We start from the raw sequence: 12,181 nt of genomic DNA on the forward strand, positions 1-12,181 counted from the left end.
GTAATCTTCAGTGAGTTTTGTTGTAATTCACATTTGCGCAGTTTTCTGTAATAAACATACTTGGTACAAAGCATTCTGAGTTTTATGTGTACAGAAGTATCTTCACACATAGATAATGTGTATCTTCACACAGATAACACATGGGTTTATTTTATAGACTTATAAGGATACATTCTTCTACAGTTTTTACAAAAGTTTCCACACATTCTTCACAGTCTTTTGCCAGGATAACTTCTAGAGAAATTAAAGGCAAGAATCTCTGGGTTGTTACTGGCAAAATAAAATTAGATTCCAAATTAAAAACTGTAGCTTGTACCATTGCAACGCAAAACAATAGTGCATTTGTCTACTACAAAACAACAGTGTATTTATCTACTTTGTACGTGCTAAGTGGAAGGCAAAGAATAAAATATTACCTACCATTTTCAATTGTGAGCAGTCTTCTAAGGCAGTCCTCTGAAAAATACATTTGGTTTAAAGGACAAATAAATGAGAGCATCTCTGACAATGTAGTTCTCTCGACTACATGTGTTGCAATCTGATTACTCTTTTTGTGTGGAGTTTTATTTCAGAACCTTTTTAAAAATTGTTCACCGAGCCCTGTTTATTGTTAATTTATAATGTAGAAAATGTGTTGCAGAGAAAAACACAACAGGCATTTTATATCATCTGTATCATGACAGCTTTTTCATTTAACAATAATTCCTTTGGGAATATCTTAATTTGATATGCTTCCTTACTTTCACTATTCCCTGTATGTTGATCATAATTTTGCCTGGTTTTGGATACATGACAAATCCAACCATTTTTAAACACAAAGATATGAAAAATCTACAAAGAGGTCACTAAACGCCAGTTAAAACTAGAGTATGGGAGCAAAAGTGGCAGCTTGTGATTTTATTTTAGTATTAAGAAAGCCTTATGAAATTGCAGGAAACAGACTGAAGCCTTAGTTCTTTCACAGTAATTTATAAACATGTTCATCTTTATTTGCCTGAAATAGTAGAACTCTGTGAGTGCAAAAGAAGTTTCCGGGGCTAAAGTATTTAAGATAAGCTCCGCGTAACAGATTTCTGAGTTTATCATTAAAGCCAGAGGAAATTTGCAAGAAATATATAGTTTTTGCTATTTTTTTTATTTGCTCATTTTTTGTTTGTTATTTTTAATGTTCAGCAAGGGTTTAATTAACCCATTTTGCCCTTGACTACATTCTTTGTTTCTTCATAGAATCATAGAATGGGTGGGGTTGGAAGGGACCTTAAATACTACTATGTTAAATCTCACTATCGGATTTTGGACAAGCAACATCAGGCTGCAGCCCCAGGTATTTTCCCGGGGGTTCCCTCTCTTTCCCTCAGCGAGAGGCACCTCTCCAGAGCCCCCCTTGCAGCAAAGGCCACAGCAAGCCTGTTCTGCTGAGACTGCACCTGGAGCACTGTGTTCAGTTTTGGGCCCTTCAGTACAGGAAGGACGTTGAGGCCCTGGAGCATGTCCAGAGAAGGGCTACGAGGCTGGTGAAGGGCCTGGAACACAAGTCCTATCAGGCGCATCTGAGGAAACTGGGGTTGTTTAGTCTGGAGAAGAGGAGGAAGGCTCAGGGGAGACCTTATTGTGCTCTACAACTACCTGAAAGGAAGGTGTGGGGAGCTGGGGGTTGGACTCTTCTCACAGGTAACTAGTGATAGGACTAGAGGGAATGGCCTCAAGTTGTGCCGGGGAAGGTTTAGATTGGAAATGAGGAGACATTTCTTCTCAGAAAGAGCAGTCAGGCATTGGGACAGGTTGCCCAGGGAGGTGGTGGAGTCACTGTCCCTGGAGGTGTTTAAGCAAGGGTTGGACGTGGTGCTTAGGGACATGGTTTATTGGGGAACATTGGTGGTAGGGGGATGGTTGGACCAGGTGAACTTGGAGGTCTTTTCCAACTCTAACAATTCTATGAAGGAGTTAAAAGTCCGTCCGTTCCGCGGAGCCGCCGGACGCCAGCAGTTTGGGCTCCGCCAGCCACCGTCGTCGCTCTGGCTGTGGGTGGGGCCTGGGCGAAGATGGCCACCACCTCAGCTGCCGGCAGGGAAGGGGTGCGGAGGGCGGCGGGCATGGTGGCCGGGAGCGGGGAGGAGGAGGGTGGCGGCGGCGGCGGGGAGGAGGAGGAGAACGTGCTGTACGACCTGCTGCTCAACGCCGAGTGGCCTCCCGAAACGGAGATGCAGGTGAGGTGGCCGCCGCGGGGCTGGGGGAGGGGACCGGCCACGTCAGCGGGTGTGAGGAGGAGGAGGAGGAAGAGGAAGGCGGGCGCTGCACGGACGGGCGCAGTAATGGGGCGAGCCCCCAGCTCCTGCCCCGTGCCCCCGTCACGGTGCCCTGCCCGGTTTCCCGTGGCGCTTCGTTCTTGCTCTGCCTCTGTCATCCCCAGAAGCAGCTGTGCTGACAGCTATGGAAGCAGTGCGGGTGGGAGTGGGACCGTTGTTAAGGTTACCTGGCACGAGGCAAATCGGCTCCCTGTCCAGATTTGCAGGACAGAAGGGTTACGTCGGGATTTTCCGTCATGAGTGAAAAGGAAAGTTCACATCATTTTGTGTCTCCAAGGTGCACAAATAGATGTTAGAGCTCAAAAAATGGAAAGCCGTTGTTTTATAAGTTTTTACTGACGTTCTACCTCTTTTTTCACCATGGGTCAGTGGAAAAGCTGAGATGTTCATTTGTCTTTATTATTTCTTTTGTGGTGGGTTGACCTGAGCTGGCTGCCAGGTGCCCACCACACCGCTCCCTCTCCTCAGCAAGACATAGGGGAGACAATCCGATGACAGATTCTTGAGTTGAGATAAGAACAGGGAGATCGCTGACCAATTACCCTCACAGACAAAACAGACTTGGCTTGGGCAAAGCCAGTTTAATTTGTGTGCAATGGATAACAGAGTAGGGTGGTGAGAACTGAAAACATTGTACTTCCATGGGTGAGCTTTGGTCTCGGCTCTTCTACCTCTTTTATCTGTCCCATGCGGGGCAGGGGAAGGGGGTCTGCAGTCAGTTTGTAACGCTTTGCCTGCAGCTCTGCTGCTCCTTCCTTCTCACACTCTTCCGCGATGCAATGTGGCATTCCTCCCGTGGGATACAGCCCTTCATGAACTGCTCCAGCATGCGTCTTTTTCGTAGGGTGCAGTCCTTCAGGATCAAACTGCTCTGGTGTGGCTGCTTTCCACAGGCAGCAGTTCCTGCCAGGAACCCCTGTGGGCTCTCCATGGGCCACAGCCTCCTCCAGGCCACATCCACCTGCTCCACCGGGGGGCTTCTCCACGGGCTGCAGCGTGAAGATCTGCTCCGTGTGGGACCCATGGGCTGCAGGGGGACAGCCTGCTCCACCAGGGGCCTCTCCACAGGCTTCAGGGGAACTGCTGCTGCATGCCTGGAGCACCTCCTGCCCTCCTTCTGCATTGACCTTGGGGTCTGCAGGGCTGCTTCTCTCACACTTTCTCACTTGTCATTCTCCCAGCTGCAGCTGCACAGCAGTTTTTTTTTTAAATTTTTTTTCCCCTTTCTTCAATGTGCTCTCCCAGAGGCACAACCAGCATTGCTCGCTGGCTCAACTCTGGCCAACAGCAGGTCCCTTTTGTAGCTGGCTGCAGCTGGCTCTGATCTGACATGGGGCAGCTGCTGGGCTCTGCTCACAGAGGCCACCCCTGCAGCCTCCCCCCCATCACCAAAACCTTGCCACGTAAACCCAATATAAACTTGCTGAGCTAGCCTATCTCTAGCTCAACTGTTGTCTGATTTGGACATAGAAGTTGCAAGCAATGTGGTTTTATCTGTTTCTTGTACTAGACTTTCAAGTCCAGTGCAGATGTTAACGCATTTACTACAAAAAAACAGATTATCGAAGTATTTTAACAAGTTTTTATGTTTAGTGGGAACCTCTGAACAGAGGAGGTATAAAAACATTGCAGGTGGAAGACTGTATTTGTTTGTAACAAGTTACATTCTTCCACATACATACTTACATGAGGGAACAAACTTTTTTTTATGGTGTTACAGTCTTATGGAGTAAAACCTCATTCTTTAGATGATTGTGACTTGGACTTCTTAACGTTTGTTTCTTTAATCATGGCTTTTTCATGCTGTTCAGGAAAAAAAGTCACAAAAGGATCCCTGCTGTATTTCTTGTAGAACTGTTTGGTTAGGAATGAGTGAGGGAAAGTAGAAAGGGAAAGGAAGTTGAAAGCTGCATTGGGAAATCAAATTAGGTTTCTTTCTATGCAGTCATCTGGGATCCAAAGCAAGGCCTTAAACCAAACTTTTCTCTATTGATTTTGCTTTATTTTTCTGTTATCTCCTTCGGGGTGATTCATTTTTGATTGCAGAAATTCTGAGCTCCTGTAACTGTAATTAAACCCACTGGAAGATGGAAGATTGATTCTGTGATGAAAGTGTAAAGTTCTGTTCAATATGGCAATAGATCTTGCATGGATTTTTTTTTTTTGTAAGTTGGAACCCCAAATTAGTTTTAATTTTAGTTCTTGTTGGTATTCTCATTTGTCTGTATTGCGTTTCCTGAGAAGTTTTCTGGGGGAAATTAACAGACATTTGTAAAGAATGAGTGCAAGAAACTGACAGTGCCCACAAAGAGACTGGTATGGAAATTGAGCAACCTGTATTCAGTGCGGTGACATGATCATGTATAACATCTTTCATGGGAATCCAGAAATACCTAACAAGAATGAAAGGAATTATCGAGTAATTCATCATTGAAAACTGAATGAGACAGTGATTCTGTGGGGGAGTTTGCAGCAGAGGACTCAAAGAATCATTTGAACCATGGAAGTACAGGTAGACAACTTTTCTACAGTAAACATGTTCTGTCTGTCTTCTTGGCTAGATCACTTGATTCTGTGGTGTTTTTTTCTCATTATCACCAAATGTTTTGACGTTCTTTAAAATTCTTTATTTTTTTCCTTAAACTCAGCATGCTTACAACAAAATCTGAACCGAATTAGATATCTTGTCAATGAGGAAGTTACTTGGATTTTATTTCTGGAATTCTCTGGCAAACTTGTTCTTACAGGCAGGAATGAATTAAAAAATAAATACATTTGACAGGGGAATGCTTTTACAGATCTGGTAGCCATTACTGTATCTGGGGTGATAGGACTGTTACTGCAAAATGTAAAATTCCGGTCTTCAGAGAGTAGGAGTAAATCAGCTTTGTGAAGGGTTAAGATGCGTGGAATAATAATGCAGTTTAGTCTCAGGAGTGAGCATTAAGAATACTCGGGGAAAAATGTCTGGAGAGTATAGTAATATACATAGCAATATGTATAAGCAATATTTGGAAATGTTTTTCAAAAAAGCTTTTCTTAATCCAAAAAAACCTTATCAGGTTCTGGTTTTCAAATTCCTTAGGAACAATTGCAGTACCCCAAGGTACTATGATAGCTGTGACAAATGATTTGTAGTCTCACTTCTTTTACTTTAATGTCTTGTTATTTTCTGATTGATCAACCTGAATTTTGGACATTATCTATTAGTACGTGTGTTGACTTGTCATATGCTATGAGAAAGTAGCCTGATTATTTCAAACACTGTTTCTGGATTGCAAGCTTTGCATAGAAAACTGCTAATATTTACTTCAGTATATTAAATTTGGGAGCCCAAATATATTTTTAAACATGCAAGTACTCCTGAATTTTCATGTTAGTGTGTCCTTCAGTGCTTGCTGCCATATAACTTGGAATAAGAGGTCTGACTATCTTAGATAACAAGTAATGATATGCTCTATGCATTATATACTGAAGGGAAGAGGTAATTCATTCATTACCTACTTTAGTGCTCAGTTTGTGATGTTCTCATATTTTGAGTAGGAAAGTATAAGTTTATTTTGTGTGTGATGTCTTCCTTATTTATTATCTTGTGTAATCTGTTTTTCCTAACTTCTTGCTGGCTTCTGAAAACTTTACCTTTTTTATAGCTAGGAATATAAATCCTATGTTTTGCTTCATTTTTCTGTGTTTGAAGAGTGCTTTTATTTATGCAGTAGTTTGGTCCTCCCCCGTATGAAAGTAGAGCAGGAGTGCTAGAAAGGCTGTACAAGGCTGTTGAGTAGATGCAGTGAATTGGATGGCTGTGGTAACCAGTACAGATTGACATAAGTTTTACTTCGGTGGTCTTTTTTCTAAAAACGTTTTTCTGGAACTTTCATAAGCAGTCGTTGTGTAGCTTAGCAGTTATATGTTGGGATAGTATGTTGAACACCAATTGCTTTGACCTTTTTCTGGGGATTACAGTTCAATCTGGCATTCATTTGGCATAGAAAGAATGATTTGTAACACCTTACAGGAGAACCTAGTCAGAAGGCAATGTCTTTTCTTCTTTTTTTTTTTTTACTACCCATAGACTGAGGCAAAGTTGAATCAATAAATAATTTGTAGTAAATTTTGTTTATTACAGGTTGGCACTTACTGAATTTATTTGGTTCTATAGCCTGCTTTAGTTTATGTGGCTAAATTACTCACTAAATAAAGTAGCGAGTAATTAAAAATACGTAAGGAACTTCTGGCCAGCAGGCAGCTTACATTCAATCAGTGAATGCTGATTGGATATAGTATGGATGCAATATTTAAGTTAAAATGTGTACCATAGTGTTTAACCATTATTGTTGTAATTGCAGCCAAGAGGCAACAGAAAACATGGTGCATCGTTTATCATCACTAGAGCAATTACAGGTAAATATGACTTGTTTTTATGTTCCTGACTCATAAGAATCATGTGTAGATTGCCTGTAAAATTTACAGTTTCTCCTCTTTAGGGTGGCTAGTATAATGGAAATAGAGCAGAAGATGCATTTTTAGAAAGATACTTTCTGATTATCACTATTACTGTGTTATTGTATTTCATTTTTGTGAGCTCTCTTGCCTCTGTTAGGTTATTGGGACAAAATAATAAAACATCTAAAAAGTTTGGAAGTCCTGTTGTACTTTGCAAGATGTTTTTCTGTTTCTCAGTTCTTACAGTTGGGCTATTGGCTATTTAGACAACTGTGAGGAAGCTTTATGATATTATGATCGTTGCCAATTCAGCTCTTGGTTTATGCATTAACTGAGTTGTGCTTTCCTTAGGCATTTCTCTTAGAAAAAATCAATACTCGTTTCTGATTTTTTTTTAATTTGACATTTGCATTTACTTTAATATAAGGGTTCATTGACCAAGAGTAGAGGCTTTTTCCCCATACAACTTTTTGTTTTGTGAGAACTTTTGAAATTCTATGTACAGTAAGCTGAAGAGTGTTTTAAAACAGCTAGGGATTTAATTTTTGCTTGCTTATTCATTTTTGTAGGTCCTGCATTGTTTCTGCTTCGATATATCTGGTACAGGTAGGTTTGAAAATAATGTTTAATCTTTTTATTTGGTAATATTTTGATACCTTTTTAATATAAAGTTATTGTTAATGACAGTAAAACTGAACACTGCTTAGAATATTATCTTTTCATCAACTGAGGCTGAAACCACTTGAGTTGCAGCTGAAGCCTATCTAGAAGAAAAGAAGTAGTGTATGCTAGTTTAACTTTTTGGTTTTATAAGAAGTCTAAGTAAACTTGCAGTTGGAACATCCTCTTTCTCAAAACACTTGTTTTTCCTCTCCACTCGTAGTTGAGATACTGCAAGTGAATCTGTTTTCTTTTAAGCCTCAATGACAGGTATGGTGGCATGGCAGGGTTTGTTTCTATTGAGGCTATAATTTGTACTATTATTTTTTTAACAATTCAAACTGTTGTATAAAATGCTTTGTAAGTAATTTTGATTCAGAAAACACTAAAATGATCACTGAAACATACTGGAATAAATACAGTGTTCCTGGAGAATTTCAACTCTATGATTATACCACTCTGTTGAAGCTCTTTGCGTGTTTGAATATATCAGTTCTCCCTCTTTAGAGGTATTCTATTATTTTCGAGGTATGAAAATGCGCTATGGTGTTGCTCACTGTGAAATAGTACTATAGCAGTAAGTCAGCAGTCAATGCTGTTTTCCCTATTTCTGGTGGTCTACTTTATTTTCTGCCTTTTTTGTTTGTGTTTGTGGGATCCATGCCATCATATAAGCCAGGTTGTAAGGATTCAGCTGCAAACAGAATGAACTTATTTAATTTTCTTTATATCAGTAGTCATACTGATGGTCTGTTTTCTAGCTTTTAAAATTGATTCTAGCTGCCATTTTCATGTATTTATAACATATGGTTAGAAACAAAGAAGGAAAAAAAACAGATGAGTATCAATCTTAGACCAGGTTCCTTAGGATCCAGCTAGGTATTGAAAATGTTTAAGGATGGAGATCCCAGAGCTTCTGGACAGCCTCTTCCAGGGCATGACTGTATTTATGGTGAAGAATTCTTTTCCTTATGTCAGCTTGGAATCTCCTCTGTTTTAAACTGATCAGCATTCCTGCCATGCACCTCAGTGACTCTCCTTGGAACCTTGTAGGTTCCAGAGGGCTTTGGTTAGCTCTGTCTGAAGCCTTTGCTTCTCCAGGCTCCAGTTCCCTCACCCTGTCCTTGTAGGGCAAGTGCTCCAGTCCCCGGACCATCTTGGTAGCACACCAGTTTACTGGTGTTCTTGTGGTAGGATACCTCAAACTGGCTGCTGACCAGAGTCTGAAGAATGATGAGTAAATAATCAGATCCCTTAAAATGTGGCTATGATTCTATTAATTCAAATGAGGATGTTGTTAACCTGTGCTGTTGGCAGGGTGCATTGCTGATTCACGTTTAGTTGTAGTTGCTAAAACTTCCCGGGTGATTGGCTGTCTTAAAGCTAAGTCACTTGGCGGTGTATCTCAGGTATTGCTAAGCATATGTTCTGATTTGGGCTAATACTTATTTATTTATCTTTTTCAGCCCTGCAAAGTTTTGTCTGCCAAATGGACTGGTTCGTCTAGTTAATAAGCAAATAAACTGGCAACTAGTACTTGCAAGGTAACCAGCTTATGTATTCATATGCTTTCAGTATTTGGTAATAACGAATGTATTAATACTCTCTGCCCTGCCCACGTTGATAGCAATGTTGAATTAATAACGTGCTAAAGTAATGTTACTCTTCTTGGTCAAGAGAACTACAGGGGGCGTTCAGAGGTAGCCTTGGGAAAGCATAAACATATGTAAAGAAACATGAAAGTAGTATGGAATGTTTTAGTTTATTATCACTAAGTACGATCGGTGGTTTAGCAAGAGTTTTGTATTGAAAGAGATGGTGATTCTTCAAGGGAAGTGGTGATCCTTTTGATGTGTGACATGCCAGCTGCAATGTTGTATGTTAAGTACAAAGACGGGAGCTTTGTCTTACAAGTCTTACGAGGAGCGGCTGAGGGAGCTGGGATTGTTCAGCCTGGAGAAGAGGAGGCTCAGGGGCGACCTTATTGCTCTCTACAGGTACCTTAAAGGAGGCTGTAGCGAGGTGGGGGTTGGTCTATTCTCCCACGTGCCTGGTGACAGGACAAGGGGGAATGGGCTAAAGTTGTGCTGGGGAGGTTTAGGTTGGATATTAGGAAGAACTTCTTTACTGAAAGGGTTGTTAGGCACTGGAATGGGCTGCCCAGGGAAGTGGTTGAGTCACCATCCCTGGAGGTCTTTAAGAGACGTTTAGATGTTGAGCTCAGTGATATGGTTTAGTGGAGGACTTGTTAGTGTTAGGTCAGAGGTTGTACTAGGTGATTTTGGAGGTCTCTTCCAACCTAGACGATTCTGTAATTCTGTGGGAGGCCTGCTGCTAAGGAGATGACCTGACTTCCTGAAGTATGGTAGCTGTGTGGTTCAGATAAAGCAATACAAAGTCTTCAAGTACTGCTGGTATAAACTTATCCATAAAAAAGTCTGATTTTTGACTTGCCCAGCAGTAACATTTTTAGGCACTACTTCTGTTTTCTTAATGCTGCTGTTAAAGACTGTGACAGATATGTTTCAGTGATATAAGGGGAATTCTATTAAAACACTTTTTTTGTATAAGAAGTGATATTTTCTCTTTCATAACAAATTGGGACATTATGTTTAACCATGCAGAAAAGTGCACGGAGCTCTCTTCCATATTCTGAAAGGACTGGACTTTAACTGAACTTTCATTCCTTTATTTTCCTCTTTCAGCAATGGTAAATTGTTGGCAGTTGTGCAAGACCAATGTGTAGAAATCAGGTAACTTATGATTATGTATTGTTTCATAACCACAGTTGTAGAGTTACGAGAGAGTGTTTCTAGTGACTTGCTAACCATGGTTTTAAATGCTTTTTTTATTCTTTTAGAATGCTACATATATCCTGAAATTAGTCTATGGGATAATCTTAAAATGTGTTATCACTTAGAAAGCAAAAGCCTTCTATTTCTTTTTAGGTCTCGCCCGCTCACCATCTTAAAAACAACTCACACCCAAAAAACAATTATAAATGCTATGGATTTATATATAAATACTTATCTGTATTTCCCTCCATGTTGGGGTGTGTTTGTGTGTGTCTTATTTTCTTAATTTTTTTAAGATGTGAAAGAAAAGCAAGTACTGAACTCCAATTCATGGTCTTTCTAACCTTTGCCTTTCCATTCCCCCTTAAAGTGAAAGAAGTGAGACAAGGAGCTAGTATTACACTTCTCTGTATAATAGGTGGCATGTATAGTACTTCACCTTATTTTACAAGTGATACAAATTGCCATAAAGACTCGCATTTTCCTTTTTCCTTCTGTTCTCTAACAACGAGCTTTCCTTTGCCAGTTCAAGAACACATTTAGCAGTAGAACAGATCTTGATTGAGTATGTTTACTTGCTTCACAAAAATCCATTTGCTAGAAGGTCAGACCTTCCATTTGTATGTAAAAGAAGCAAGTGTATGAAAATTGTTCAGTCACAAGTGATGTGAACACCATAAATGTCAGCTTATAAACTATAGAATAAATCTTGTGTTTCAACTGTATTAATGTAACTATATTCTTGCATTGTTTATAAAATGTAACTTAGAGAATACTGGCTAGTTTAAGGAAAAAAAAACTTACACAGCATTTCAGAACTTCAGGAAGAATTTTGAACAACATTACTGCTAAATTGGGGGTATTATTTTTTTATGGGTTAAATGGACGGTTTCTAAAATTCTATTGTTACCAAGACTAGCTGCCTAAGGGTGAAGGCTGCTATCTGTCTTTTTGAACAAGTAGTCAAATACATTCAGGCCTTTGGATTGTGCACTTAAAGTGAATGTGTGTGTGTAGTCTAAATCTGTGAATCTTATTCTGCAGGTCTGCAAAAGATGACTTTGGATCCATAGTTGGAAAATGCCAAGGTAATGTGGCAACCTCTATATAGTTACTTGATGTGGCTGTTATTTATTCATGTGTTGCTAAGTGGTGGTATTGATTTACTAACTTCTTAAAAGTATCTTGAGGACTCTCTTAATATTTTTGCTCTGTGAGTAGCTCCATTTTTCCCCCTACTGATTCTTTTTGCATAGATTAACATACAGCACCTGAAATGGAGTGATAGTGAAATGAATGGATTTTGAAGGCATAGTGGATGTTGGAGTTTTTTTATTTTTCATGTTCGTTTTTGTTTTCGTTTTAGAAGGTAAGTTTATAATGATGACAGGAATCAACTTTTGATGCAGATGTCATATTTTTTTTAAAATTTTTTTAAGGGATTATAGTTCTCTTTTTCTTGTCCTTATCTCTACCTCCTGACATGGCAAATATCTATTTTCAGAAGTAAGTAGATGAACGATTGTCTGTCGGGCAATGACCATCTATAGAACTAGAGGTTCCAAACCATGAAAGTTACTCCATACAAATCAGTTTAAAGCTCACTTAAATTCTGATGTGCTGTTTTTCCAACACTGGATGAGTTGGAGGTTGTCAGATGGTCCAACACAGTTCACTTTGTTGTGACTCAGACTGTGGCCTTTGACTGGTGAAAGAAACTTTTTTTTAAGAATGTTTTCCTTTTCTGTAGTGCCAAAAGATCCTAACCCGCAGTGGAGACGAGTGGCTTGGAGCCATGACTGTACGTTACTTGCTTATGCTGAGAGTACTGGAACTGTGAGAGTTTTTGACCTAGTGGGTAGTGAGCTTTTGGTCATTTCACCGGTAAGTGCTGTCGCTGATTAAATTTGTACAAATTTAACTTCTTGTAAGGATAAAGGGTAATTGATTTTTTGTAAATCATGGCATACTTTG

General features: G+C 39.9%; 1 protein-coding gene across 2 annotated transcripts in view; it reads left to right on the plus strand.

The window, feature by feature from the left end:
• The first annotated feature begins 1,998 nt into the window (after positions 1 to 1,998).
• Positions 1,999 to 12,181, plus strand: part of NBAS (NBAS subunit of NRZ tethering complex) — a 187,950-nt gene continuing 177,767 nt past the window's right edge. Inside the window, exons 1-7 of one of the 2 annotated variants that reach the window (XM_040551536.1) lie at positions 1,999 to 2,207; positions 6,656 to 6,710; positions 7,322 to 7,358; positions 8,879 to 8,956; positions 10,118 to 10,165; positions 11,252 to 11,295; positions 11,958 to 12,091. In XM_040551536.1, coding sequence (XP_040407470.1) covers positions 2,043 to 2,207; positions 6,656 to 6,710; positions 7,322 to 7,358; positions 8,879 to 8,956; positions 10,118 to 10,165; positions 11,252 to 11,295; positions 11,958 to 12,091 — 561 coding nt within the window. In that variant the 5' untranslated portion in view covers positions 1,999 to 2,042. Of the gene's footprint in view, positions 2,208 to 2,265; positions 4,819 to 6,655; positions 6,711 to 7,321; positions 7,359 to 8,878; positions 8,957 to 10,117; positions 10,166 to 11,251; positions 11,296 to 11,957; positions 12,092 to 12,181 lie in introns of those variants that run through there. The other variant, XM_040551538.1, reaches the window with a different exon arrangement.

The sequence above is a fragment of the Cygnus olor genome, chromosome 3 (assembly GCF_009769625.2).
Source record: "Cygnus olor isolate bCygOlo1 chromosome 3, bCygOlo1.pri.v2, whole genome shotgun sequence".
Classification (NCBI taxonomy): domain Eukaryota; kingdom Metazoa; phylum Chordata; class Aves; order Anseriformes; family Anatidae; genus Cygnus; species Cygnus olor.